At 38.8% G+C, this 22,748-nt stretch overlaps 5 protein-coding genes across 5 annotated transcripts; all 5 read right to left on the bottom strand.

Annotated features, from left to right (window-relative positions):
* Positions 1 to 30: 30 nt before the first annotated feature.
* LOC111801808 lies at positions 31 to 3,250 on the bottom strand. Its single transcript, XM_023685971.1, has 11 exons — positions 3,161 to 3,250; positions 2,734 to 3,011; positions 2,508 to 2,585; positions 1,801 to 1,999; positions 1,508 to 1,716; positions 1,319 to 1,421; positions 1,125 to 1,225; positions 877 to 1,051; positions 629 to 799; positions 430 to 530; positions 31 to 339 (listed from the first exon to the last, which is right to left on the bottom strand). Exons 1-11 carry the CDS (start codon positions 3,183 to 3,185, stop codon positions 280 to 282), a joined length of 1,500 nt encoding a protein of 499 aa, XP_023541739.1. The 5' UTR covers positions 3,186 to 3,250; the 3' UTR covers positions 31 to 279.
* Positions 3,194 to 7,614, bottom strand: LOC111801809 (UDP-N-acetylglucosamine--N-acetylmuramyl-(pentapeptide) pyrophosphoryl-undecaprenol N-acetylglucosamine transferase). The gene is made up of 6 exons (XM_023685973.1): positions 7,150 to 7,614; positions 6,221 to 7,072; positions 5,137 to 5,245; positions 4,907 to 5,042; positions 3,843 to 3,968; positions 3,194 to 3,281 (listed from the first exon to the last, which is right to left on the bottom strand). Exons 1-5 carry the CDS (start codon positions 7,257 to 7,259, stop codon positions 3,865 to 3,867), a joined length of 1,311 nt encoding a protein of 436 aa, XP_023541741.1. The 5' UTR covers positions 7,260 to 7,614; the 3' UTR covers positions 3,194 to 3,281; positions 3,843 to 3,864.
* An 860-nt stretch (positions 7,615 to 8,474) lies between these two features.
* On the bottom strand, positions 8,475 to 10,815 carry LOC111802146. The gene is made up of 3 exons (XM_023686413.1): positions 10,495 to 10,815; positions 9,401 to 9,897; positions 8,475 to 9,258 (listed from the first exon to the last, which is right to left on the bottom strand). The coding sequence occupies exons 1-3, from the start codon at positions 10,654 to 10,656 to the stop codon at positions 9,159 to 9,161; spliced, it is 759 nt and encodes a 252-aa protein (XP_023542181.1). The 5' UTR covers positions 10,657 to 10,815; the 3' UTR covers positions 8,475 to 9,158.
* Positions 10,816 to 11,157: 342 nt separating this feature from the next.
* LOC111801792 (nuclear poly(A) polymerase 1-like) lies at positions 11,158 to 17,787 on the bottom strand. Its single transcript, XM_023685947.1, has 12 exons — positions 16,929 to 17,787; positions 16,760 to 16,837; positions 16,489 to 16,596; positions 15,161 to 15,223; positions 14,893 to 15,054; positions 14,467 to 14,580; positions 14,321 to 14,383; positions 13,900 to 14,229; positions 13,183 to 13,347; positions 12,141 to 13,070; positions 11,698 to 11,771; positions 11,158 to 11,469 (listed from the first exon to the last, which is right to left on the bottom strand). The coding sequence occupies exons 1-12, from the start codon at positions 17,043 to 17,045 to the stop codon at positions 11,427 to 11,429; spliced, it is 2,247 nt and encodes a 748-aa protein (XP_023541715.1). The 5' UTR covers positions 17,046 to 17,787; the 3' UTR covers positions 11,158 to 11,426.
* A 2,790-nt stretch (positions 17,788 to 20,577) lies between these two features.
* Positions 20,578 to 22,593, bottom strand: LOC111801855 (T-complex protein 1 subunit delta). The gene has a single exon (XM_023686048.1). It carries the CDS (start codon positions 22,394 to 22,396, stop codon positions 20,795 to 20,797), a length of 1,602 nt encoding a protein of 533 aa, XP_023541816.1. The 5' UTR covers positions 22,397 to 22,593; the 3' UTR covers positions 20,578 to 20,794.
* Between the last annotated feature and the right edge of the window lie 155 nt (positions 22,594 to 22,748).

The raw sequence follows: 22,748 nt of genomic DNA, 5'->3' as shown, positions 1-22,748 counted from the left end.
AACTATAAGAGCGACAAAACTCTGTATAACTGAAGAAATATTTCCAGAAGTTGAGATAAAGATATCAATTAACACAACCTAGAACTTTTGAATCCAGTAATCTACTTCAGAAACTATCCCCCACAGGGTTGTATGTCTGTCAATTGTGTATACAGTGGAACTTAGGAAGGAAATCTGTGTATACTTTATCGTGGAAGCTATACGTATACTCCTGTTCCTGATATCTACCGACGAATGTATATACCTAGCGGAGTTGAATAGTAGAATAGTATGGTGAAATCAAGCCACATCATGACGGTTGAGAAAATCAGTTATCAACGGATACACTTCACTCGATGCCTGCATTCGATAACGATGAATTTAGAAATTAGAGAAGCTTGTAAATCGAAGTCGTTCTTAAAAAGTGCCTGTGAAGGAGAAAAACCATACCAAACGACTTCCCACAAGATCATAGTGGGAATAGTGAGGACCACCAGGCTTCCCAAGAACTCTGTAGGAAACAAACTCCCTGGGAATTCCTTTCACAGTTTCTGATATCAGTGTTGAAAAAGATTGGAGTCAATGAGGTGTGGTGAATAGAATCAGAGAGGAAGGCATGGCGCTCGGGTATTATATTTAGATATCATACCGTATACCGCTTCAGGTGGACAAATGGGGTCTTGGTCTCCAGCAATGGCAAGGATTGGAACATTGGTTTGGCATAGATGGTCGTTGTACTGGAACGTCCCGTTCCTGTCACGTAAGCCCCCCTCTTCGAAAACTGATGATAGCTGCAGGAGAACCTTTGCCGGCACAGATTCTGAAAAACATATTATCATGTTATGAACAAGGAGTGTAGAGATCACAGAAACATGGACAAAAGGAATAGTATTTCACCAAAGCCATTCAACACCAGCTTCTCGAGCAAGGTGGGATCTAACATGTCTTCTACAGAAATTTGATCCTTTAGCCAATACAGGAGATAAGGAGGACGGGATGCAAGCGGATGAGCGATAGCAAGCAATGGTCCGATGGGAAACACGGGAACATTAAAAGCTTGTGCGGGATCTCTCTGCATTGAAGTTGGATATGTCTTTTAGTTCGATGGTCACATTTTAGGAAGAAAACATTTTAGAATCACTTGCCAAAGGTAACAGAAGTCTGAGTGATGAGTTTGAAGGTCTGTAGTCGAGCGATGAAGCCAACGTAACAACTGATGCCAACTGCGGGTCGACTTTGTTAAAGCCTGAAAAAGAAGAATTAGTTGGGATCAAGGTTCATAATGGATTGTCAAGATTATCACATTAGTTGGGATAAAAGAACAGCATGTCAAACTCACTACAGCGCGAGATCGTTGCATATAGCAAGATACCCCCCATCGAGTGGCCGATAGCTAGTAACTTGCCATCATTCGGTTTGGATTGGTTCCTTATGTACTCCATCTAGCATGAAAAATCGAGATTTTCCTTTGATGAGGTGTTCGAAGGAGTATTAATTTCAGTGATTCGAAAAAGAATATGCACCTCACCGCAGCGGGTACATCTTCTTCCAAGTAGTGGTCGAAGTCCCAGTCATACTTCTCATACACATCAAGTTGTTCCTGGAAGTCCTCTAATGCAGAGGTAACACCTTGTAAATTAAAAGGCTTCAATGGACCCAGTTGTTGAGCTCCTTCAATGATATTGATAAGATTCTTATTCCAGTTCCCAAGTTGAGTAGCAATGGTAGATTCCTGTCCTGTAACAAGTTCGGAAAGTACTAAAAATGTTGTCTGAAGTACTTAAATCCCATAATACCTAAAGTTAGAAGTTCCCGACAGACCATGTTTTGAAGAAATGCTGGAACCCTCAGAGCTGGAATATGTTCCAATCTTAGCTAATGGCTGTTTGTCCGGAGTTTCTGACCTTATCTGACCAGTAGTATCCTTCCTTTCTACTCTGTGAGTGCTCAGTCCCGATCCTCGAACCTCAAGAATCCAAGTGTCGTATCCTTGGTTCGACATGTAGCGAGCAAATGAGGACTGAAAATGACATTGTGAATAGACATAAGAACCTAAAATTAAGGATGGTTTTGTTGAACATTTGTCCACCTTCCCTTTTGGAATGCTCGGTTTAACATTCTACATTTCTAGTATCAAATGTTATAGACTATGGTTGTGAGATCTCACATTGGTTGAAGAGTGTAACGAAGCATTCTTTATAAGGGTGTGGAAACCTCTAGTATTAAAACCTTGAGGGAAAGCTTGGAAGGGAAAGCCCAAATAGTACAATATCCACTAGCGGTAAGCCAGATACAGGGCGGTGGTTAGCGAGTATGCTGGCCCCCAAGAGGGTGGATTGTGAGATCCCACATCCATTGAAGAAGGGAAGGAAGCTCGGGAGGAAAAGCCTAGCGGTGGGTTTGGGCTATTACAACGGTGTTATAAGTCTGGTGGTAAAGTTTTGTCTCATGGCAGCAGAAAATGAAAAGATCCAAAGAACAAAACAAGATAGGAAAAGAAAGAAGAACTGATATCGATGGTGGCTCACCTGTGGGGAAAGGTCATATCCAAGAGCGTTGCTCCCAACCCCTGACAACAGCAGAAGCGGATGATTTCTGGATGCCGCCTGTTTGCAAAAGAAAACAAACAATCTTACAATTAGAAACCCCATGTTCTACCCAACTCTCGAACACACCAATCAACATGTTCACTCAAAGATTTTAGGGATTACAAAAGAAACAAAACCAAATTAATTTGTATGATCGGAGTAGAACCTGAAGAGAAGGGTTGTACCGCCAGAGAGCGAGCTTCCAATCAGAGTTGGGAACAGAGACGTAATGAAGCTCGTCGGCAGTACAGATCGAACCCTTCTCCTTATTGCCACCGTAAAACGCTGTGACGGACTTCACCGCGACCATATTCCGCCGGCTTAAGGCCCACGAGGCTTCTGATTTCCCTTGTCGCCTGAATCGGTGGAGGTAACGGCGGCGATTGTCGCTCCGGCCGATGGAAGAGAGATCGAAACAGGATAACGAAAGGGTCGCCATAATCTCTGCGTTTGAGAGAATCGGAGGGTGAAGTATAAAATGGTAGAGAGGTTATTGCTTGTGGGTAATTACAAAGAAACAAAATGACAAGCTTTGATTTTTGGAGAAGGAAAGGAAAAAAGAAAAACACAAAACTTGGTGAAGGCGAAGTTACGTCGAGCAGTTGGGGATTTGGCCATGAATTTGTCGTGACCCGTAATTCACATTTCAGTGGGTCCTACTTGACCAAGTTTTGACTTTTTCACTTTGTCGGTGGGCCCTACTTCAGCGCTGACCTGGTTTGGACAATATCCATTTGGTAATTAACATTATCCTTTAAAATTATTAAAATAAATAAATTCTCTGTCTCTCTATTTTTGGCAATATTTTCTTTTACTTACTAGGTTAAATGTTTTTATTACTGAGACATTTCTTTTCTTTTCTTTAATTTCAGGTTAAATAGTAGATTTAGTAACATAAACATAAAGGTAATAATTTAATTTTTGTAGGTAAAAATTTAATTTTTACCATAAAAAAGAGCAATTTGGTGGTATTCAATTCAATAAGCAAGCCTCATTAAAGTATAAGAGATGATGATTTAACTAACCCACATGCTGTTTCCTTTATTTTTGCTACTAACCATTAATAAAGACCTCTCCTTTTTTATTCTCAATAACAGGAACTATATCGACACAAGTTATATCTTATAAGGATTAACTAACTCGTAATATACTAAAATTTAAAAATTAAATCGGTATCTTATTGAAAGTATAGAGACAATTAAATTGGTTCTGGAGATTCGTTATAATGAAAAAATAAGTTCGAATGTGACGAAACCCATAAGATTTGCAACTAACCGATGTTGATCGTAAAGTTCTTTCATCTTATTAAGTTTCCAATGTGTTGAACAATTTCAGCAGCGGCATTTGGTTTTGATATTCTCAATGCTCTCTCGGACAGAGCTGCCATTTTACTCTCATCACCTGTAACAAATATATATACAGTGAGATCTCAAGTAGATGTTAGTTTTTACGATATACGCGATTCGATCATGGTCTCTTTCAATGAAGCGCAGCAGAAGAGATCACCAAAAAGCTAGTGAAATGAGGCCTAACACATAACTATATCTTATATTGGCTAGTGCATAGAGTTTTCTTCAGTTGAAGGAGAAACTCTTGTCTAAATTGTTCGTTCAAACTTCTTGTAAAAGAAGGTCGATGTTGCCATAATCATCGATAAGAAATATGGCCTAAAGTAGCATGCTACACAATGCATATGATGTTCACACAAACATGCCAATAAACCGTTCACGTGCTCAAAATCGAGAGTACTAAACTTGCATCACAGAAAGATGGTATCAAGAATGTTTGTAACTCGACGTTTCATATGAGATCCCACATCGGTTGGAGAGAGAAACGAAACATTCCTCATAAGGGTGTGAAATCTTATCCCTAGCATATGCATTTTAAAACCGTGAGGGGAAGCCCCTTAAAGGAAAAGCCCAAAGAGGACAATATCTGCTAACAGTAAGCTTGAGCTGTTACAAATGGTATCAAAACCAAAAACCAGGCGGTGTGTCAGCAAGAACATATGGCCCCAAGGGGGGTGGATTGTGAGATCCCACCTCGATTGAAGAGGGAACGAAGCATTTCTTATAAGGGTGTGGAAACCTCTCCCTAACAAACGTGTTTTAAAACTTTGAGGGAAAGCCCTCGAAAGAATGTCAATTTTCGTTATTGGGTTTAATTTTGCAAGTTATATATGTTTTGTACAAGGAACTATGCTGGAATAGGTTTGGCATGGCTAGAAACTCCGCCAACTAACCTCTAGTGACGCTTTTGTGTGATGATCACAAGCAAATTAAAGCATGTGTTTCATTGTAATAAGAAATGATTTGATTCATAGAGCATACTCAACATACCTAATATCTCTTGAATTGCAATCGCAAGCGTAGTTGAATCTAGTTCATCTTCATTGATGACGGTTGAACCAGCCATGTCAGCCATTATTGAAGCATTTCTGAACTGATGCCCCTCATCTTCATATGGTGAGGGTATCTGAAGTTAAAAAGGGTCAAAATATAAGGTTTCCTTCAAAGAATGAACAAACTCAGAAGCTTATATACACAAAAAAAGAGCTTGAAATTTGTACCAATATAGAAGGCTTTCCAGTAGCTAGGATCTCAGAGCAAGTCATGGCCCCTGCTCTAGAAACAACCAGATCTGCAGCTGCATATGCCAAATGCAGAGAATGCATGAACCTTAAACAATACAAAAAAAAAAAAAACATCACTTAATCTCAAACTAAGATCATCAACAATATTCATCAAGCAAGGAAGGCCGTATCATTCGATACACTTCCATGTATGATTCATAGAGATATGGAACGTTGCTTCCATACCAGCACGATGAAAAGATAAATTTGTCGAAACGTATATCGACATAGTTGCAATACAAGCCATTTATAGGGGTGTAATAATACGAACATGGAGCCACCATGTTGTTGTCATGCTCATTCTTATTCTTTGCCTAGATTTATATCAAACACTTGCACTTCAATTCTAGCATACATTTAGATGCTTGGCTCTGAAGTTCTTTATTTTTTCCCCTCACGAGCTTCCAAAAGCTCTTCACCAGCACTACATACAATTAGTACGATCTCAGAAACTGTGAGATCCAACATCGATTGGGAAGGAGAACAAAACATTCTTTATAAGGGTGTGAAGGGTGTGAAAACCTCTCCCTAGCAGACGGGTTTTAAAAACCTTGAGGGGAAACCTAAAAGGGAACAATATCTATTAGTGGTGGGCTTGGGCTGTTACAAATGATATCAGAGCCAGACACCGGACGATGTGCCAGCAAGGAGGCTGAGTCCTGAAGGGGGTAGACACGAGGCGGTGTGCCAACAACGACACTGCCACATCGATTGAAGAAGGGAACGAGTGTCGGCGTCCTCGCTGGCCCCAAATGGGGTGGATTGTGAGATTCCACATCGGTTGGGGAGGAGAACAAAACATTATTTATAAGGGTGTGGAAACCTCTCCCTAGCATATACGTTTTAAAAACTTCGAGGAAAAGCCCAATGAGGACACATATCATGATATCTTATGTCTATCAAGACTATAAACAACAGGGAGGCAGGTAAATGCAGGTTGTTGGAATCAATAAATAGCACAGCTAAAATCAGCGAACAAAAGAGTAGTTGAGAGGAATTTAATACTGAGCAAAGGAATTACGGCGTTAAATGCAGATGGGAATGGTTCTTCACAAGGCTGTCCATTTCATCAAATGTTTCCACGCCAGTCTGCCATATGATGTACAAGTTCTTGTTTTCTAACAACATCTGATAATACAGATTCAGCATGGCTATGTTAATGGCATTGGCTCCCAAAGACCCTCCAAGAACAAGCACCACCTTAGCCTCCAAATCCTCAACTTTCCCCGATCTTGGAAAGAAATGCAAACGTGCCACAGCCTTAGAAATATACTGTCTCAATGCCAATCTCACTGGATTCCCACAAACCAAACACTTTTTCTTCCTTGGAAAGCACTCAACCGTGGAGTTCAATACAACAAACACCACATCTGCAAAATGGGAAAGAACCCAATTCGCAAATCCTGGAACCGAGTTCTGTTCTTGGATTGCGAGCTTGACCCCATGAATCAGCCTTGCAGCAAGGCAAATCGGGAACGAGACGTACCCACCAGTGCCGATGACAACGTGGGGTTTGAAATCGTGGAGTTTTTTGTAACTTGCAACCACGGATTTGATCAGATGTAAAGGAAGGAGGAGGTTTTGGGGAGAGATAAGGGGGCGGGTTAGTTTGGTAGCCGGAACCGTTTCGAGCTCGTACCCGGCGGAGGGGACGGCGGCGCTTTCTGTGCTGTTGGGTGTTCCTAGAAAGAGGATTTGTGATGTGGGGAAGGCGAGTTTTAGCTCATCAGCAATGGCGATGGCTGGATAAATGTGCCCGCCAGTGCCTCCGGCGGCGAGGACGACTCGCAGGCCGTCGTTCGTGCTGTTGGAAGCAGAGGTGCCCTCGTCGTTTGATCGGTGAACAGATGGGCATCGGATGATTTTGACAGACCTGAAATGTTCAGAAGAGGGGTTAGAAAGATTCGGGTATTGATCACGTAGTTGAGAAAGATTGAAGAGAAATCTTGCCTGGAAAGTGGCGATGAAAGGAGGAAGTAAGAAGAAGAAGTGTTGAACGGCAGAGCTGAAGGGTTAGATTTGGTGGGTAGAGAGAAATGAAAAATGTTGGTGGTCGCCATTAGAGGTGGTTGTGAAGCTCCAAGGCGGCGAAAAAGGCATTTGTAAATGATCGCCAAGCTGATGAAAATAATGAAGGTAATAGATCAATACTACTCAAATGGTTGAAGAAGAGAACCAAAAATTCAAACCAAAAAAACCAAAAGAAAAGCTAATCCTTGAATAGAGCTGAGCGAGAAACGTTCGAAAGATCAAATCTCGACCGAGATCAGCGAGATCAACTCTACGATTATAGTGCAATTAAACTTATAGAGTTTAGTCGAGAATAAACGAAAATGAAAGCGAGACTAAAGTTGAGGTAAGAGATCTTTCATGTAAAAACGTCTCATCAAAATTCGAAAGTATGTATGATAATAAAGTGTTTCTTTTTTCTTTGTTCTCCCCTTTTCCTAAAAGCTTACCACTATTAATTATGAACAATTTAGACCATATTCATGAGACGCTGGCATGTCTATGGAACATTTTAGACACTAATAGCAAAAAGGACGCAGTGGGAAGAAAGCTGCCCCAGCCTCTGTTCGATCGATCATTGTTGGGATCTTGCTTTTACGCCTCTGTAGATGTTCCTACAGGAAAGGCAATGTTCATGCTTATTCTGGAAGTTCTCGCTCTTTCCTCTCGGTCTCGTAAAATAGGCTGAGATTACTGAGTTTACAGTCGAGTCGAGTCAATTCCTTTGAGAGAAATGCGACAAAAGGAAAGAAAATCCATGGACCGACCTCATCGCAAGAGAAAGCCGGGAAGAAAATCCGTACTATTACTATGTTAGAGGCGAAATTCAATTCTCAGAGTTGGCTCTATACTTATTTCTCTTTTTTGCAAAATTTGATTGCTCCCTCGTTCTACTCATTAAAAAGCTTGAATCCTTGGTACAATACAATTGGGAAGTTGAATTAGGCAGGGTGAAAAGAGAAAAGGAAATGGGTAATGAGCTTTCCATTCCATTTCTTGTGAAACGGGACAAAGTTCACATGGAAATGTAAAATAATTCAAACGACTCACTCCATTTTAACCAATAAACTTATGCAAATTTATCACATTTCTTAGATAATATTGGACAGAAACGAAACTATTCTTCAATTATGAACAAAAGAACTCAAACGATAAAGTGTAGTGAAGTGTCTGATTATAATGATATGGTTGAGATAGAAAACGACCCTTAACGAGACTCCACACAAACTCAATAGCTATAAGACGAGATGAATGGTAGTTTGATATCGATATCAACCATGGTTTACATAACATTTCATAGGATAAAACATCCATACATAACTCAAAACATATATACTCCCAAGTCATTCGTTGTTCGAGACCGGTTGAGAATTTGGAAACCAGTGGCAGCTCCCCCTCCGACTCTTCTGACCGCTCCGAGACCGAGATCGACTGTAAGCAAAGATGAATGATCCTGAAGTAAGGAAGTCAAGACGAAAGAGCAGTCCTCTCTTGAGATATAAGGACAAGAGAGAGATCAAATCACTGGTTACGGTAAACTCGGATAGTCAAAGAAAGGGTGTCGGTTCGAAATTTGAATATTTTTTTAAGGGGAAATGGTTGTTTTGTGTGTAATAAACACTGCTAATTACCCCCAAGTAAGAAGAGATCAAAGAAAATTATCTCAGCCATAGTTTCAAACTCCATTCCAACTGGCTGCCTACCTGCCATAGGAGCAAACGAGCGACCTATTTTTGAGTTAAGCCAGGAATGTCTTTTTCAAGTCTCGATCAAAGGGAGAGGAAATAGCAGCTTAACCGAGTTTAGGGAGAGGAAAGTTTAAACAGTTAGCACACATTCAGACAATGCCTACGGACTCTAAACATAGGAAATGTGTATCCATTCTCTTCCCAAACTCGATTCTCAACAATAGCAATAGCTTAAAAGAGTACGGTTTAACAAAATGTTTTTCAGTTTTGATCTGCAGAATCATTGCAATTGGAGGTCATACTGTAACCTGCTGCAAGTAGAGGAGAGTGAAGGCGGGAGCTTACGGCGATGTTGTTTCCCCTGACCCGAAAAAATACAGAACACACGGTTAGAAAACCATGGCGAATGCAGATATCATAAAGTCGAATAGATAAAGAACAATCAAGTATATGAAAGTTCTAAAAAAAACTTGATTAACACCGACACAAACAGTAATTCTCACCTTGATTGACCAACAGATTCAATGTCATTGTTGTTCACTTCTTCCTTTTGCAGATATTCATAAGGATCATAGCTGGAAGTTCGAGTAAAGTCCAAGAAGTAAAGCACAAATGTTATAAGGCAGGAACTCAAGAACATTGAAAGAGGTCCAAAGATCCAGAGGAAGAGAGGAATTGCAAAATAGAAAGCTCGCAGTCCGAGTGACCAAAATAAGCTTCCCCGGTTCAAGATTCCAGCAAAATAATCCATTCTGCCTTCACCAGCAGGCAAAGTGACTAAGAAGCTGGCATGAGCATAGTATCGAATAGACTGCACATTGCAAAGAAATGCAACGAGGAAACACAGTACAATGTAATGGTACTTTCCAGTACTTGATGTGCTGCTTACAAAAGCACTAAGCAACGAGCCAATGGTGATGGTTGTCGTGGCCATGAGCGTGGAAGCCATTATGTTGTTTCGTATGATTTGGACTGCAAGAACACCATTCTTCATGGGATCCTGAACATCATCACTCGTAGTAGTCTAGTCAGCCATGGAAGTTTCATTAAATTTCTCATGAAAGGGGACCTTTTTAAGTCCATTAAACTACATCACTACTCTATTGTACCCTTCTGAGTATCAGTTGATTCAATATAGCTTTTTAACTAATCAATTGTCCATCATTTAGAAGTAATCCATGCGGACTCTTAAAGAAATAGCTCAAATTCTTCATCTAGTCACAAATTGAACCACTTAAATCTTTATCTGAAGAGAAAAGAATGTTATCAATCCAACAGATGCCGGTTAGCAGATGATTTTAGATGAAAATGAATAAAGAAAGTTCATGCCAAACCAAAATCCCAAAAACTACACAATAATGCTACCAGAGTCTCAAAGATATCAACGAGACATGGAAAACAAATCAAGAAAAAGAAACAAACTCTTGTTCTCAGCTTCAAAATGCTTTCATTATTATCTAATGGCCATGACTTAAAAGGAAAGCTTACAGATGCTTTCTCTAAACAAAAAATCAGATATCAAACCACAGAAAAGTTGGTTCTTGAAGTGAGTTAACATCCAAATGGAAGAAAAGAGAGAGAGAGAAGAGGCACTCACTGAAATCATGGTGGAAACCCATTGCCGGCGGGATTCGGCGTTGATTCCAATGACTGTTCTTTTCGGTCTCCAGTAAATGGTGACTGCCAACCAAAGATGGTAGCTCACCAGCACCGCAAAACCAAGCGGAACCAACACATATTCAAGATGTTTCGTTTCCATCCCACTTGAACTCAGCTCCTGTGAAGTACCAACTCTATCTCTTAAGACTTTTTGCTTCCTCTCAGAGTATAATTAATAGCCAAGAGCCCATCGGGCTTTGCAAGCACGCCATTGTAGTATTGTTGTCATACAATTAAAGTGTGTTCAATAAAAGAAGCGATTTTATAAGATTATTTATCACATCAAAGTGAGAGAAACACAGATTAAAATAGTTGAAGTAGCCATAGAACATGAAGCACGTGATGAAGAACAAGCAACTTGCACGCGACCAAGTGCTCCAGTCTAAAAAAGGTAAACAGATAACAGGCAATGATGAAATAACAATATCATATCATCCAAATACGTCTTTCTTCTTGTGGAGAAAATGACGCATTGTTTTTAGAACAGAGAATCTGTTTTGGAATCAGTTATGTAAACCCATGTGCATCCAGAAAATGACCACGTTCTCTCTCAACATACGAAAGATGATCACAGAGGGGAAATGTATTGGTTTTTCAAGTGTTTGGAAGACATAATATAAACTATCATCTGCATTAATGTGGTAGAAATATAAGGCATACACCGACTAGTACATATATGTAGAACTGTTGGCATATAGGGCCTTCAAGCCCATTATACATATTACATAAAAACTCGGGACTTCTTTTTTTCATTTTTTGTATTATTAAGGGTCAAGAGTTCCATGAAAAGAAAATCGATTGGCTAGACATTGCCTGGTACATAACAGATTAGAAGAATTCTCTCCCGAGCTCTTTTGGAGACACCCTTCTTTACGAGCTTTTACCAGCTTTGCCCAAGGAAGTGAAGCTCAACCTGCAATTTGAAGGAAGAAAAGAAACTGGAATGAATAAGCCAACATTGACAATGATGGTGTGTGGTAATAACTCACAACCAAAAGGAAAAAGTACGAGGAGACTATGGAAATGGAACGTTCAAGATAGCAACCCATATCAAAACGACAGTGGGAAGAAAAATTTATCAAGTATTTTAATCGAATGTCAGCCGTTCTTCTTCTCTACAGAAATAGGAGTAGCAAAGCACCTGATAATTGGCTTTCGGGCAGCTACAGGTGCAGGAGCGGTCCCCGTTGACGATGGCGCCACAAGCTCAGCAGGCTTAACATAAGAAATTAAGCAGTGAGATACCAAGGGAGTAAAAACGGAGCTTATTAGTTAATATAGTTTTAAATGGGAGGGGCAATCAAAAAAGAATTTCAAGCCCTCAAAAAAACCACTTTCCCCTTGAATATTAACCTTACTACAATGTTTTATTTGTTAACCTGTTATCCTTGAACAACTTCATTTTCAAGACAGGAAAACAAAGAAAAATAACATGTAAAACCACCCTCAAGCAACCCATTAGCACTTTACAAGAATACGCTACCAAGACAGAAGTAATCTGCAATTGAAGTTGAAAAGAACACCAGCTATATGATAGTACAGAAGAATTGAAAGAGATAAAGTTTTGATGAAAGTATAGAAAACCTCGAGCTCCTCTAAGCCCCCATTGGAATATGAACTTGAGGACTGGCGTGCTTCATTGCAAGATGTCATAGGCACCACAGAAGATGTGTTGGCAACCGAAGACATCAAGGGGCTACCTTGCTTAGTGGCCCCAAAATCTTTAGCTTGATTTTTATAATCAAAATCGTCGAGCTCTTCTAGCTCACTAGGCAAAGCTTGGTGAGAGTCATATGAATCAGACAGAATCTTTTGAATTGCCAGCTTCTCTGCTTCTTTACAGCTTGATGTATCAGCAGCTGCCGATACAATGTTTGTGGAATGATCAACTTCCATGGATCCATGATCTCCATTATTCTGAGAGGAAACATCTGCCAGATTTTCCAAGTTATTTGCACTTGTAGGAGTAGAATTCAAATCCTTAATGGAACATGAGCTAGTGGTGCTGACTTGGCTGACTTCGTGAACTTCCTCAGGGTGGGAATGAACAACAACCAAGCATTCTCCATTTCTCGAGTTAGTATTTGCATTATCATCAAGACGCATTCTTTTCCTTCTATCATCTACTCCATCTATACTTTCTGCAACTTCAAATGGCCTGTCTACTTGAGCACTGTCAGAAGCTTTTAGTTCTGAACTACGCCTGCTATCCCATGTCACTTTTGATGCACGCAAAGGTCGGACTCCACCTGGGAAAACAAAAGTTGGTATATTCCTCTTTTTCACATGTGATACATATATCTCCATCCCAGGCTTCCACAGTGTATACATGTTGACAGAATGTTTAAATTCCTCAACTGTCAACCTCATATCAAACTGTTCACCTCCACTTGCAGGAACTCCTTGTTTTCGCTGCAAACCCATGAAATAACAATGGTGGAAAGGTTTGGATTTATCAGAAAAATCGCCTGGATGTGGATGGCACTGAAGCTTGTTATACGTATGTCTCTCAATCTGCATCACAATTGAGCCCAAGTCAATCTCCATTTATAATTAAAAAAGGAGTTCAAAATTTGATAAATGATACAGAGGCCAAAAGTAAACAACTATGAAATTACAATTTCACCTTCAATGTCAGTTGGCGGAGACGAGATTCAACCCAACCTTTCCACTTTCTTAGATCATCAGCATTTTCAGCAGTAATGTCTATTTGTAAATAGTTTTTGTATGCTTCGAAGAAGGGGTAAGGCTCAAAAAGCGTATCCCAATCAGCCTTGTTTTCTTCCATAACCTGACAACATTTAAAAACCATCAAAGTAAAATCAGAACAATACTTAACCTGCATCGTGGACATGTAAAGAGGAAAAGCTCTCTAATGTCAATAAGGTGAAGTTACCATGTCAAAATGATTGCAAACCCAAACTGTAGTTGGGCTGATCATTAAAAATCGCACCTTCTTAAGAACATACCAAATCCCACTAGCAAATTCATAAACAAGGTTTCGTATTTCACTCAACACTGAAAAATTGGAGATGGAACCCAACCTATAGAAATCTTGAGTACTAGCAATCAAATTGAAAATGGCATAGGCCACTATAAACTTCCCTTGTACTTGCAAAAGTAATTTATAAAATATATATATATATATATATATATATATATATATATAGAAGAATGGATGAGACATCAAATTAAAGATAACGAAAATTACAATGAACCTATGACAGCAGGTCAAACAACTAAATGGACATGAGATAGAAACATGGATAAAATTAAACTCATTATGCAAATCCCTAACTGGGGATAAAAGATGTCATTGCAGAACATTACAGAAGATATATACCTCACAAATGTCATGTCCCCTCTGAAATTCTTCAGTCATAATACGCAAGGTGCTTGAAGAAACATTGTAGCTAGAGTTCATGCAAGGATAAGCAGGAGTAATGATGGGCATTAAATGGTATCTATCCTTTGGATTTCTCCTAGGATCCCAAACTGGAAGTCCAAGAGATCCTTCTTCATTACTACACAGCATGACTGGATTAGGCCAGCGCCACTGGGTGAAGACCCTGAAAAAACGGGACACAAGCATATTTGGCAATGCATTGGGGAATAGTTGGCATATGCGAGCAACGAGCAATGCCCAGTTTATACCACCAAGGAACCCAGAAACCTGGCCACAGTAATTAAAAGTCACATGATTGTGTAAGAAATTTTTGCATGAAATTAGAAGCAATCCACTTTTGTAGACATCTGTACCATACATTGGAATAAACACCTCGGCGTTTAGCCCAAAACCTCATGCATCTCAATGTTGTTCGGAAACTCTGCACTTCATAAATTAACCAATATCTAAGAATGAATTAATATTCAGATAGAGAAAAAATCTAGCCAGGTTTTAATCCTCAACCTGAATATTTGGAACTAATCGCAGGATTCGATCAGTAACTCGACAACCATTTAAACTACGAACGGTCTGTTCATCTGCATTCTGTAGTATTGAGTCCTGAGATACATCCAAGTCCTGGTCCAGAATAAAAAAAATTAAGAGCAGATCATACCAACATCTATTGGTATTGGAAAATATACAAAGATTATAGAACATTTATGAACCTCAATGAGGCTAGGGGAAGACGTAATAAGAGTCCAGAGTGAAAATATAGCAAGCATGGAAAAGGAAACTAAGAAATCTATTTTCTAACAGTAAAACTCCAAATTAGCTACAAAACTTTATTAAACCTATATTGTATAGCATGACATGGCATCAGTACATCATAATCGTGAAATATTAAAGGGATAATTTTAAATGGGATTATGCTGGTATACAATGACTTACTTCAGGAATAACCCAAAGTGACAATTTCGCATAGAGAAGATCAATAGAAACCCCGGCGAACTTAAATTTCATGACAGGGACATGAGCATCAGGCACAGGGTGCAACTCAGATACTTCAGGCATCTCTGACAGCATTTTATGTAACTCACCAAAAAAGTCTTCCTACAGCCAAGCAAATAAGCATTCTTGAGTCAACAAAGCTAAAATACCAGAATATATGAAAAATTAATGCACTACAAGTATTCAGGAAAATGGAAGCTGGCCGCACTTCACGTGTTGCATGTCTAGGTCCCACACAGAGTGTGTCAATGTCTGCACCAGGGCCATGCACCTATAAACATAAAAATAAATAGTTAAAACTTTCCTTGAAAAGAAAAGAAAATGACTACAACGTAGTCAGAAATTCAAGCTCTATGCGAGTCGCTTGAAAGAGAAAGTTGCAACATTCATTTTAAAGAGGGATCAAATGTGTTGGTTGGCGCCTGGCTTTCCTAACCTCCTTTTGCGGTTCCATTTTCTTATTTAACAAACTACAATGCTGTGTTGCAAAACGGGGGAAAACCCTCAATGAAAGGGAGGAGATAGAGAGAGGGACAGGAAAGATGGAGAAACAAATGCATTCGTTGACAAGTAGAGTTAGCTGCAGCCACTATAGAGGACAAATAGAACTCTCTAAAATGAAGATCATCCTTGAAAAAAAAAACATAAATGCCAACCAAAAGCTACATGAAAATGAGTTACTTGTTAAGTCCAATAGAAATCTAATTTGTGGTTGATACATCAAATTTACAAATTAAATACATACGAATGAAGCATAATGGCCCAAAAATTTGATTGTTTTTTGGATAAGAGACAATACAAACTATACATACAACTTGATTATTTAACTTCCCGTGATTGTCAACAGACAAGTATGAAAAATGCAAATCAAGTTAGTAATGACAAGATCATATATACTAAAATAAGTGAGAAGTCTTCTCATTATTATTTCAAGCTTTAAATTTAACAATTTGTTCAAATTCCATGTCAATAGGTGTTTTACAATCATAATTCAAGACAGGTTCCTCAACTACATTCCCTCTAAACCCTTAACTGTTTACGTTGGCCCTTATTGACCAATAGTCCAATCCATGATAATTAGAAATGCTCGGCTCATTAGTCATTAGTAAGAAGTTAATTATATCTGCATGAAACTACCTTTCTATTTACAATAGATCTGGGCACCGTCAGATGCCACCAGCATTCATAAAAAAAACAACTAAATATCTGAAAATTGCATGCAATGGATCATGAAAGGATGACAATCAACATCACTATCTTATGGAAGTATGAACTTGGGAAATTCTACATACAAATCAATTTTTCAGATTAGCACCCAGATTTATTCAGCATACTTCAAACACTGTTGCAATCATGGTATAATCTTCTGGTTTATACATAATAGAAGTACTGAATCTTTGAGACTGAAGCAATCACAGACAGAAAATTCTAACAAAACCATTATTTAAAAGCATTTATCTTCGGAAGATAATCATAGCACACAGCATCAAAATCTCATAGAGAATAAAGCTCTACAAGAGTAAAACAGGTCTGTACCCCTAAACGATATGAACCAAATGTGAAAATCTTAGCATTTGCTTCTTGTACCAGTTGCTCATTCAACCCCTTTGCACGACTAATTGCTTTAACCCAAATCTTCACAATCTGCTCCATGTACAGAAAAGACTTAATATTACTAACAGAGTACGAAAACCACAATGTTCTATCAGTTAAACAGCAAAGACACAATGTTAAAGCGCAAGCATTGCAAACTGAATCATTGTTTTCTTCTTTTCTACTTCTCAAAAACAACTAAGGATGGCCCAACCTGGTCTAGTCTTCCAAGAACTTCCTCTCTACTCACGGCTTCCTCCTGACTTTCGTACAATCCAGCATCTTGCAAATACTGAACACCCCAAAAAAAAGAACAACTAAGTTCAGGAGAAAAAATAGCTTATTTGCAATAAATGATACTACAAATGTAAACAACCCAGAACCTTTTCAAGTTCGCGAGTCTTTATCACGTCGTCCTCCGTCGGTCCACTCAACGAAATGGGGTCAGTAATGCCTAACCGCTGCCCATTATTCCGGCCATTCAGTGCAGGGCTCCCCATTCGAAAATAACACACAAGTTTTACAGTCTCGTTTTTTTTTTCCCTCTCTCGCTCTCTTTTATTACGAAAAAAGGGGATGGCAAGAGCGTATTGCTAGATGATAATTTTTACCAATTTTTTCCCTTTTTTTCTACTTTTTTCACACCTTTTCCCCGTAGAAAATCATATCAAGAAAGGAAAAAAAAAATAAATAAGAAGATAATAATCATATAAACGTCAATAATACAATACTGGGAAGGGAAAATCCATTAACATGGAACCCAAAGCTACAATCAATAGAAACTAGAAACTAGAAAATAGAAGGAGAAAAATAGAAAACACTTAAACCCTAGTCTAATTTTCTTATAATATGTGATAGTAGAACAGAGTACATGACCGATCAGGCCCAACAACGATACACAAAACTCAATCCCGATGTGAGAAAGGAGAATCAGAAGAACCAATTAACGATCGGACACAAAATTGGCGAGATAAGATGAGCAATCAGAACGCCGAGAGCCTTTGCTTACAGAGGTTGTGCGAATGAAATTCTTCGACGATCTCCGTCAGCAGAGCTCAAAAAGATGCACCCTGTAAATGGAAAGAGAAAGGAGGTCACCAAAGGAGCATCCGAGAGGGAGAGACACAGTTTTGGGGACGAGAGCTTCAGAGAGAATACCGAGAAAAAGATGGGAAGTGGAGGCAAACCGGCTAGGATTTGGAGGCTACGCCGCCATTAAAATGTGTAACTTTCAGGCGTTTCCTCTTTTTCCCAATTTTTTACTCCTCCTACCGCGTTACAATTTTTTTATTTTTTTTTATTTTATTATTTTTTTTTTTTTCCAAGTTCAATCAAATTCATATTTCTTTAGTTTTTTACTTTTTTAACTAAATTACAAATTTTATCCTTATAATTTGAAAATTAAATTTTTATGGTTGAGATTACATTTATGAGATTTTATCAAATTATTATGATTAAATTCTAATTTTAAAATTACAGAAAATTAAACATTTATTATATTTATAAGAATTTTCATCTTTATAAGAAAAAAAATTAGATTCATAGCCAAATTCTAAAATATATATATATTTCAAAGCTTAATTTAAATTTCAACCACCAAACCAATTAATTCATAACTAAATATAATGTTTATAAGAGAATATTTTTTTTGTTTTAAGTTGTAAAACAAATAAATATTGAAAGTAATATATTTATTTTGTTAAGCTTAGGCATTAACATACATGCACTTTTAAGTAATATATTTTTATAAAATATTTATATAGTTTTTTACATGTCTATTTTTGATGACTATTCTTAATTTGCATCTCCTTTATATTTAGCTTTATATTAGCTTAATAGATTACCCTACACGATGGATTCATTTGGTGGGTAGGTGTTGATCTACAGATAGTCAAATTAGTATTGGATTCATTCGGTGGGTAGGTGTTGATCTACAGATAGTCAAATTAATATTGGATTCATTCGGTGGGTAGGTGTTGATCTACAGATAGTCAAATTAGTATTAGAGCAGTCGGGTTCTAGAAAATATAAATCTCTAACTTTCATCAACATATTGACTAAATAGGACGATTAAGTATTTGATAGTCTAGTCTTATAAATACTCCTACACAATTCATCGTGTGTAGAGGAGGAGAAAGCAAATGGTTCCCCTTATGCACATGATATGCAAAGGCACCAAACAATGTGTCCCTAGTGCGAAAACAATGCATATTTATAACTCAAAGAGACAATTGTATAACCTATCTATAAAACAAACCCTGATCAAAATAATACACATGAACACAATCTCAACGATCATTCCAAAAAATCAAGTACATATGAAACAAGGAACCTAAGTTCACAGATCCAAACAAGTAGCAGCCATAACATATCAAAAGTTATCTGGGCTACGAGTCTCTTAAGCAAGGGTCCCAGGCTAATGGTTCTTGGGGGGAAATAAAGGCTTTGAATTTTCTTGTTCCATTCTAGTCAGTAGAAATTCTAAGGGCCATATGTTCGCTAGAGGAGTTAGAGAAGGACACTAGTCCTAGAAGAACCTTAAAAGTGTTTGGCAGACAAGATTAACACAGATGTAAAGATTTGATTCGACTGCATGAACTTGGGGTTGCAAGGTTGGTTCCTATCCTTTTCATTCTTCAAGAACACTACACTCTGGAGGCAATCCCAAATTCAGTTCTTGTTAATCCCAGCAAGAATTTGGTAAAAGAGTGCATCTTACAATGGTTCAAGCTATGTTAACCAACCTTCCCGCTTTCTCTCTGTTTTCTCCAAACCCCTACTGTGGTGTCTTCTAGAAATGACAAAATCATAGGGAATTTCTATCGAGTAGGGTACGAATCGTGATGCGAGCAGTCACAAAGTAAACTGAAAACTGAAAAGTAGTCAGTCTTACTCATCGTTAACGAACAAGAGGGCCAAAATCGTTAACCTGCAGATCTAATGATCAATGAGATATGCTACTCAGTTAGATACCCAAAATGATTTGGATAAGAAAGGATGGTTTCCAAGGGTCTACAACCTCCCAGCTGGGGAAGTTCTTAGCTTATCATTTCCAAGTAGGATTTGCTCTTCCTTAGGCCTTTAAGGATCAAACCATGGACAGCTCCAATTTTCTGAGTGAATAGGCGACAAGAGTAATGGCCCCTCGAACAAAGGAGGAATCTCCATCTCTATCTCTTTCTCTTTCTAGCTAGAATCCTAACTTCTTAATCCTAAATGCTTCCTCTACCAGACCACATTCAGAAAATTTTAGGAACAGACAACGTACTAGACACAATCCTTATTTTCTCCTCTCTTGTGGCCACGATAGTATGGACAAGTCTATTTAATACTCTGGATTTCTACACCACGTTTCCTAAAGCAAGAAAGAATCTTTTGCCCAAAGCCAACGTGGCGACAGATTCAAAGATAGGGCAAATTTATGGACATTGGCAGGATGTTGTTAAGCAAACATTCAGGAAATCTGGCTAAAAAGAAGTTGCATTTTTAGTACTGAGGAAAGAAACTCACAACAATGCCTTTGTAAGTACTCCTAAGCTATGGATACTCTCTAGTGAATTTCATATCTATCAATGAAATTGTCTCTTATCACCATAAATATTTTACAGAAATCCAATTTGCAGTTAGTAATCCACAGAAATCTCTTACACTCGGCCAAAAATTGGGTTACTAGGGTGGACCTTTAGAGCTCAATCGGCAAGTACGAAGTTCAGAAGAAGAAGATAGTACACTAACTAGAACTCCACGAAAAGTTTAAAAAAATTATGAGAATGGCAAGCTCCAAGAGTGAGATGAGTTCTACAACAATAGTCTGGGAAAGACCAATTCTACAGGAAGAATCATTGTAGCAATATTAACGATCAGTTTGACATATAAAATATAGGAAGAAAAAATAACAAGTCCAAGAGAAACCTCTACTAACAGTCTACAAGCAGAATCAGCTAATTTGAAAATCCCAAGATGTGCCAACAGAGAAAAGTAGAATCACAGAACAGCTCAAGTAATTGATGATGTTTGAAGACTACACATAAGTGAAAAAACTAGAAAAGATAAATATAGAATGTATTCACCAATATAATGGTCCATAAAATTCTTATAGGAAAAAAGACATAACAATCAACTATAGGCAAGTTGCACGAAAGAACACATGAAAATTCTTGTAGCCATACCAAAACAGAACTCTAGATTCTAATTGCAAACAGAAATGGAAATACAACAAACCAGCATTTTTTCTCTCAAAGCCCACACTCTACCTCACTGTGACAATGTCATCAATCTTCATAATCATTCGAACACATTCTGTTGCTAGAGTGATTGCACTTGTACTTACAAGTAGTGGCTGAACCACATTCTCCTCCAAGATGTTTGTGATCTGCCCCTTCCTTACATTGATTCCAGTATTGATCTCACCCTGAGCATGGCGATTCCTCAGTTCTGTAACAATTGTGATCGGATTCAACCCAGCATTTTCAGCCAATGTATATGGGATAACTTCAAGAGCCTCTGCAAAGGAACGAACACAGTAACCCTCCATTCCATGCAACACTTTTGCCCAGGCACCCAGCTGCCTGGACAGCTCAATCTCTGGTGCACCACCACCTGCAATCAAGAACCTTTTATTTACTAAACACCTAACAACACAAAGGGCATCATGCAAGCTCCGCTCAGCCTCGTCAAGCACTAGTTGGTTTGATCCTCGAACAAGTACAGTAGCTGTCCGTCCCATATCCTTAATGCCCGTAATCTTAACAATCTTCCCGTCACCCATTGAAGCCTCCTCAACGAGATCTGCATACCCCAACTTCTCAGCGCGGAAATGTTCAATATTGGCAATTGGCAGACAATTGAGAGTCTTTGTAATGAATTCAATGTCATCGCGCTCAACATCCTTAATCACCAAAATCTTAGCTTTGGCAAGGTAATGTAGTGACAAATCTGTCACTGCATCTCTCAAGATACTCTTCTGAATCAACAAGACGTTACAACCAGTGGCCTTAATCTTCTTAATCATACCCAAAATGTAATTTCTCTCCTCTTTCAATATCCTATCCATCTGGGTATAGTCGGAAACGATAATACTCTGCTCAATGTCAGTCTTAGGTGGTGAAATCTGGAATTGAATTACTGCAATCTTCGCATTTTCTATTCTAGTCGGTCCCCCAGCCGCATGACTTACCTTCTTGTCAAACACCAAACCCTTCACAAGCACAGTGTCATCCACGGTCCCGCCCAACTTCTTCACAATCTTAATATCCCTCAAATCTACCAAATCAGGCTTAGCAGGATCAACAACCGAGAGCACCGAATCGACTGCAAGCGGCGCAAGCAGTGTCGAGTACTGACTAACAACCTTACTATTTAGCGATGTACTAGCCGATTTAATCAACGACTCTCTATCCGATAGCTCAACTGGGACAGCCATTGCTGTCAACACATCCACAGCCTTAATGGCAGTCTTGTGGAGGGAATCAGAGATTACAGTGGGGTGAATCCCATGGGACAAAAGAGAAAGACACTGTTTAAGAAGAGAACCTGCAATGACGACAACAGTGGTCGTACCATCTCCAGCAGCAGAGTCCTGCGACTTCGACAGCTCGACGAGCATTTTCGCGGCAGGTTGGAGAACCTCCATTTTGTTGAGAATGGTCGCTCCGTCATTAGTAATGATGACCTCACCGGAAGCCGTGGAGATCATCTTGTCCATGCCCTTGGGCCCAAGACTAGTACGAACAGCATCAGCGATAGCTCGAGCTGCTACGATATTGGCCTGGCGAATATCCTCCTTGCGCTTGTTATCAACGTAAGACTCAGTTTTGGAGGATCGGGGCTGAGGTACAGCGGGAGCCGCCATAGATGAGGAAGTTAGAGCTCAAAGGATCCGCCAACAGTAAGAGAGAGGATTGGAATAAAGTGATGAAAATCGAGTGCGAAAAGAAAAAAAGTTTAAAATGGCGACGAGACAAACCCTAGAGACCACCGTGAGAGAAGTGAGGGCGGAAGGGGGAGGACAGGAGATTTCGAGAGAATGCCAAATGACCAAAATGGTCTCGGAAGAATAACTACTTTTCTTAAGGCTAAATTATTAAAAAATAATAATAATAATAATAACTAAAAATAGTTTTAATTCTATTCTTGGTATTTTACAAATGTCTCAGCTATCTAACTTTCAACAAAATAAAAATATAATTTCAATTTAATTTTAA

The sequence above is a fragment of the Cucurbita pepo genome, chromosome LG09 (assembly GCF_002806865.2).
Source record: "Cucurbita pepo subsp. pepo cultivar mu-cu-16 chromosome LG09, ASM280686v2, whole genome shotgun sequence".
Classification (NCBI taxonomy): domain Eukaryota; kingdom Viridiplantae; phylum Streptophyta; class Magnoliopsida; order Cucurbitales; family Cucurbitaceae; genus Cucurbita; species Cucurbita pepo.
This window is presented reverse-complemented; position numbering and strand designations above follow the sequence as displayed.

Excerpts from the sequence above, each read along its gene's own strand:
- LOC111801855 (XM_023686048.1), bottom strand. The coding sequence starts at position 22,396 with ATGGCGGCTCCCGCTGTACCTCAGCCCCGATCCTCCAAAACTGAGTCT.
- LOC111801792 (XM_023685947.1), bottom strand. The coding sequence starts at position 17,045 with ATGGGGAGCCCTGCACTGAATGGCCGGAATAATGGGCAGCGGTTAGGC. Across the intron at positions 14,384-14,466 it reads GATTAGTTCCAAATATTCAG|AGTTTCCGAACAACATTGAG; the intron begins GTTGAGGATTAA and ends TATGAAGTGCAG. Across the intron at positions 11,772-12,140 it reads GGGGCTTAGAGGAGCTCGAG|CCTGCTGAGCTTGTGGCGCC; the intron begins GTTTTCTATACT and ends TCTTATGTTAAG.
- LOC111801809 (XM_023685973.1), bottom strand. The coding sequence starts at position 7,259 with ATGGCGACCACCAACATTTTTCATTTCTCTCTACCCACCAAATCTAAC. Across the intron at positions 5,246-6,220 it reads TCCCATCTGCATTTAACGCC|GTTCATGCATTCTCTGCATT; the intron begins GTAATTCCTTTG and ends GTATTGTTTAAG. Across the intron at positions 3,969-4,906 it reads TGCAATTCAAGAGATATTAG|GTGATGAGAGTAAAATGGCA; the intron begins GTATGTTGAGTA and ends TATTTGTTACAG.
- LOC111801808 (XM_023685971.1), bottom strand. The coding sequence starts at position 3,185 with ATGGCCAAATCCCCAACTGCTCGAC. Across the intron at positions 2,000-2,507 it reads GATATGACCTTTCCCCACAG|TCCTCATTTGCTCGCTACAT; the intron begins GTGAGCCACCAT and ends TGTCATTTTCAG. Across the intron at positions 1,052-1,124 it reads TCAGACTTCTGTTACCTTTG|AGAGATCCCGCACAAGCTTT; the intron begins GCAAGTGATTCT and ends ACTTCAATGCAG.
- LOC111802146 (XM_023686413.1), bottom strand. The coding sequence starts at position 10,656 with ATGGAAACGAAACATCTTGAATATGTGTTGGTTCCGCTTGGTTTTGCG. Across the intron at positions 9,898-10,494 it reads GGGTTTCCACCATGATTTCA|GATCCCATGAAGAATGGTGT; the intron begins GTGAGTGCCTCT and ends GATGATGTTCAG. Across the intron at positions 9,259-9,400 it reads GAATCTGTTGGTCAATCAAG|GGGAAACAACATCGCCGTAA; the intron begins GTGAGAATTACT and ends TTTTCGGGTCAG.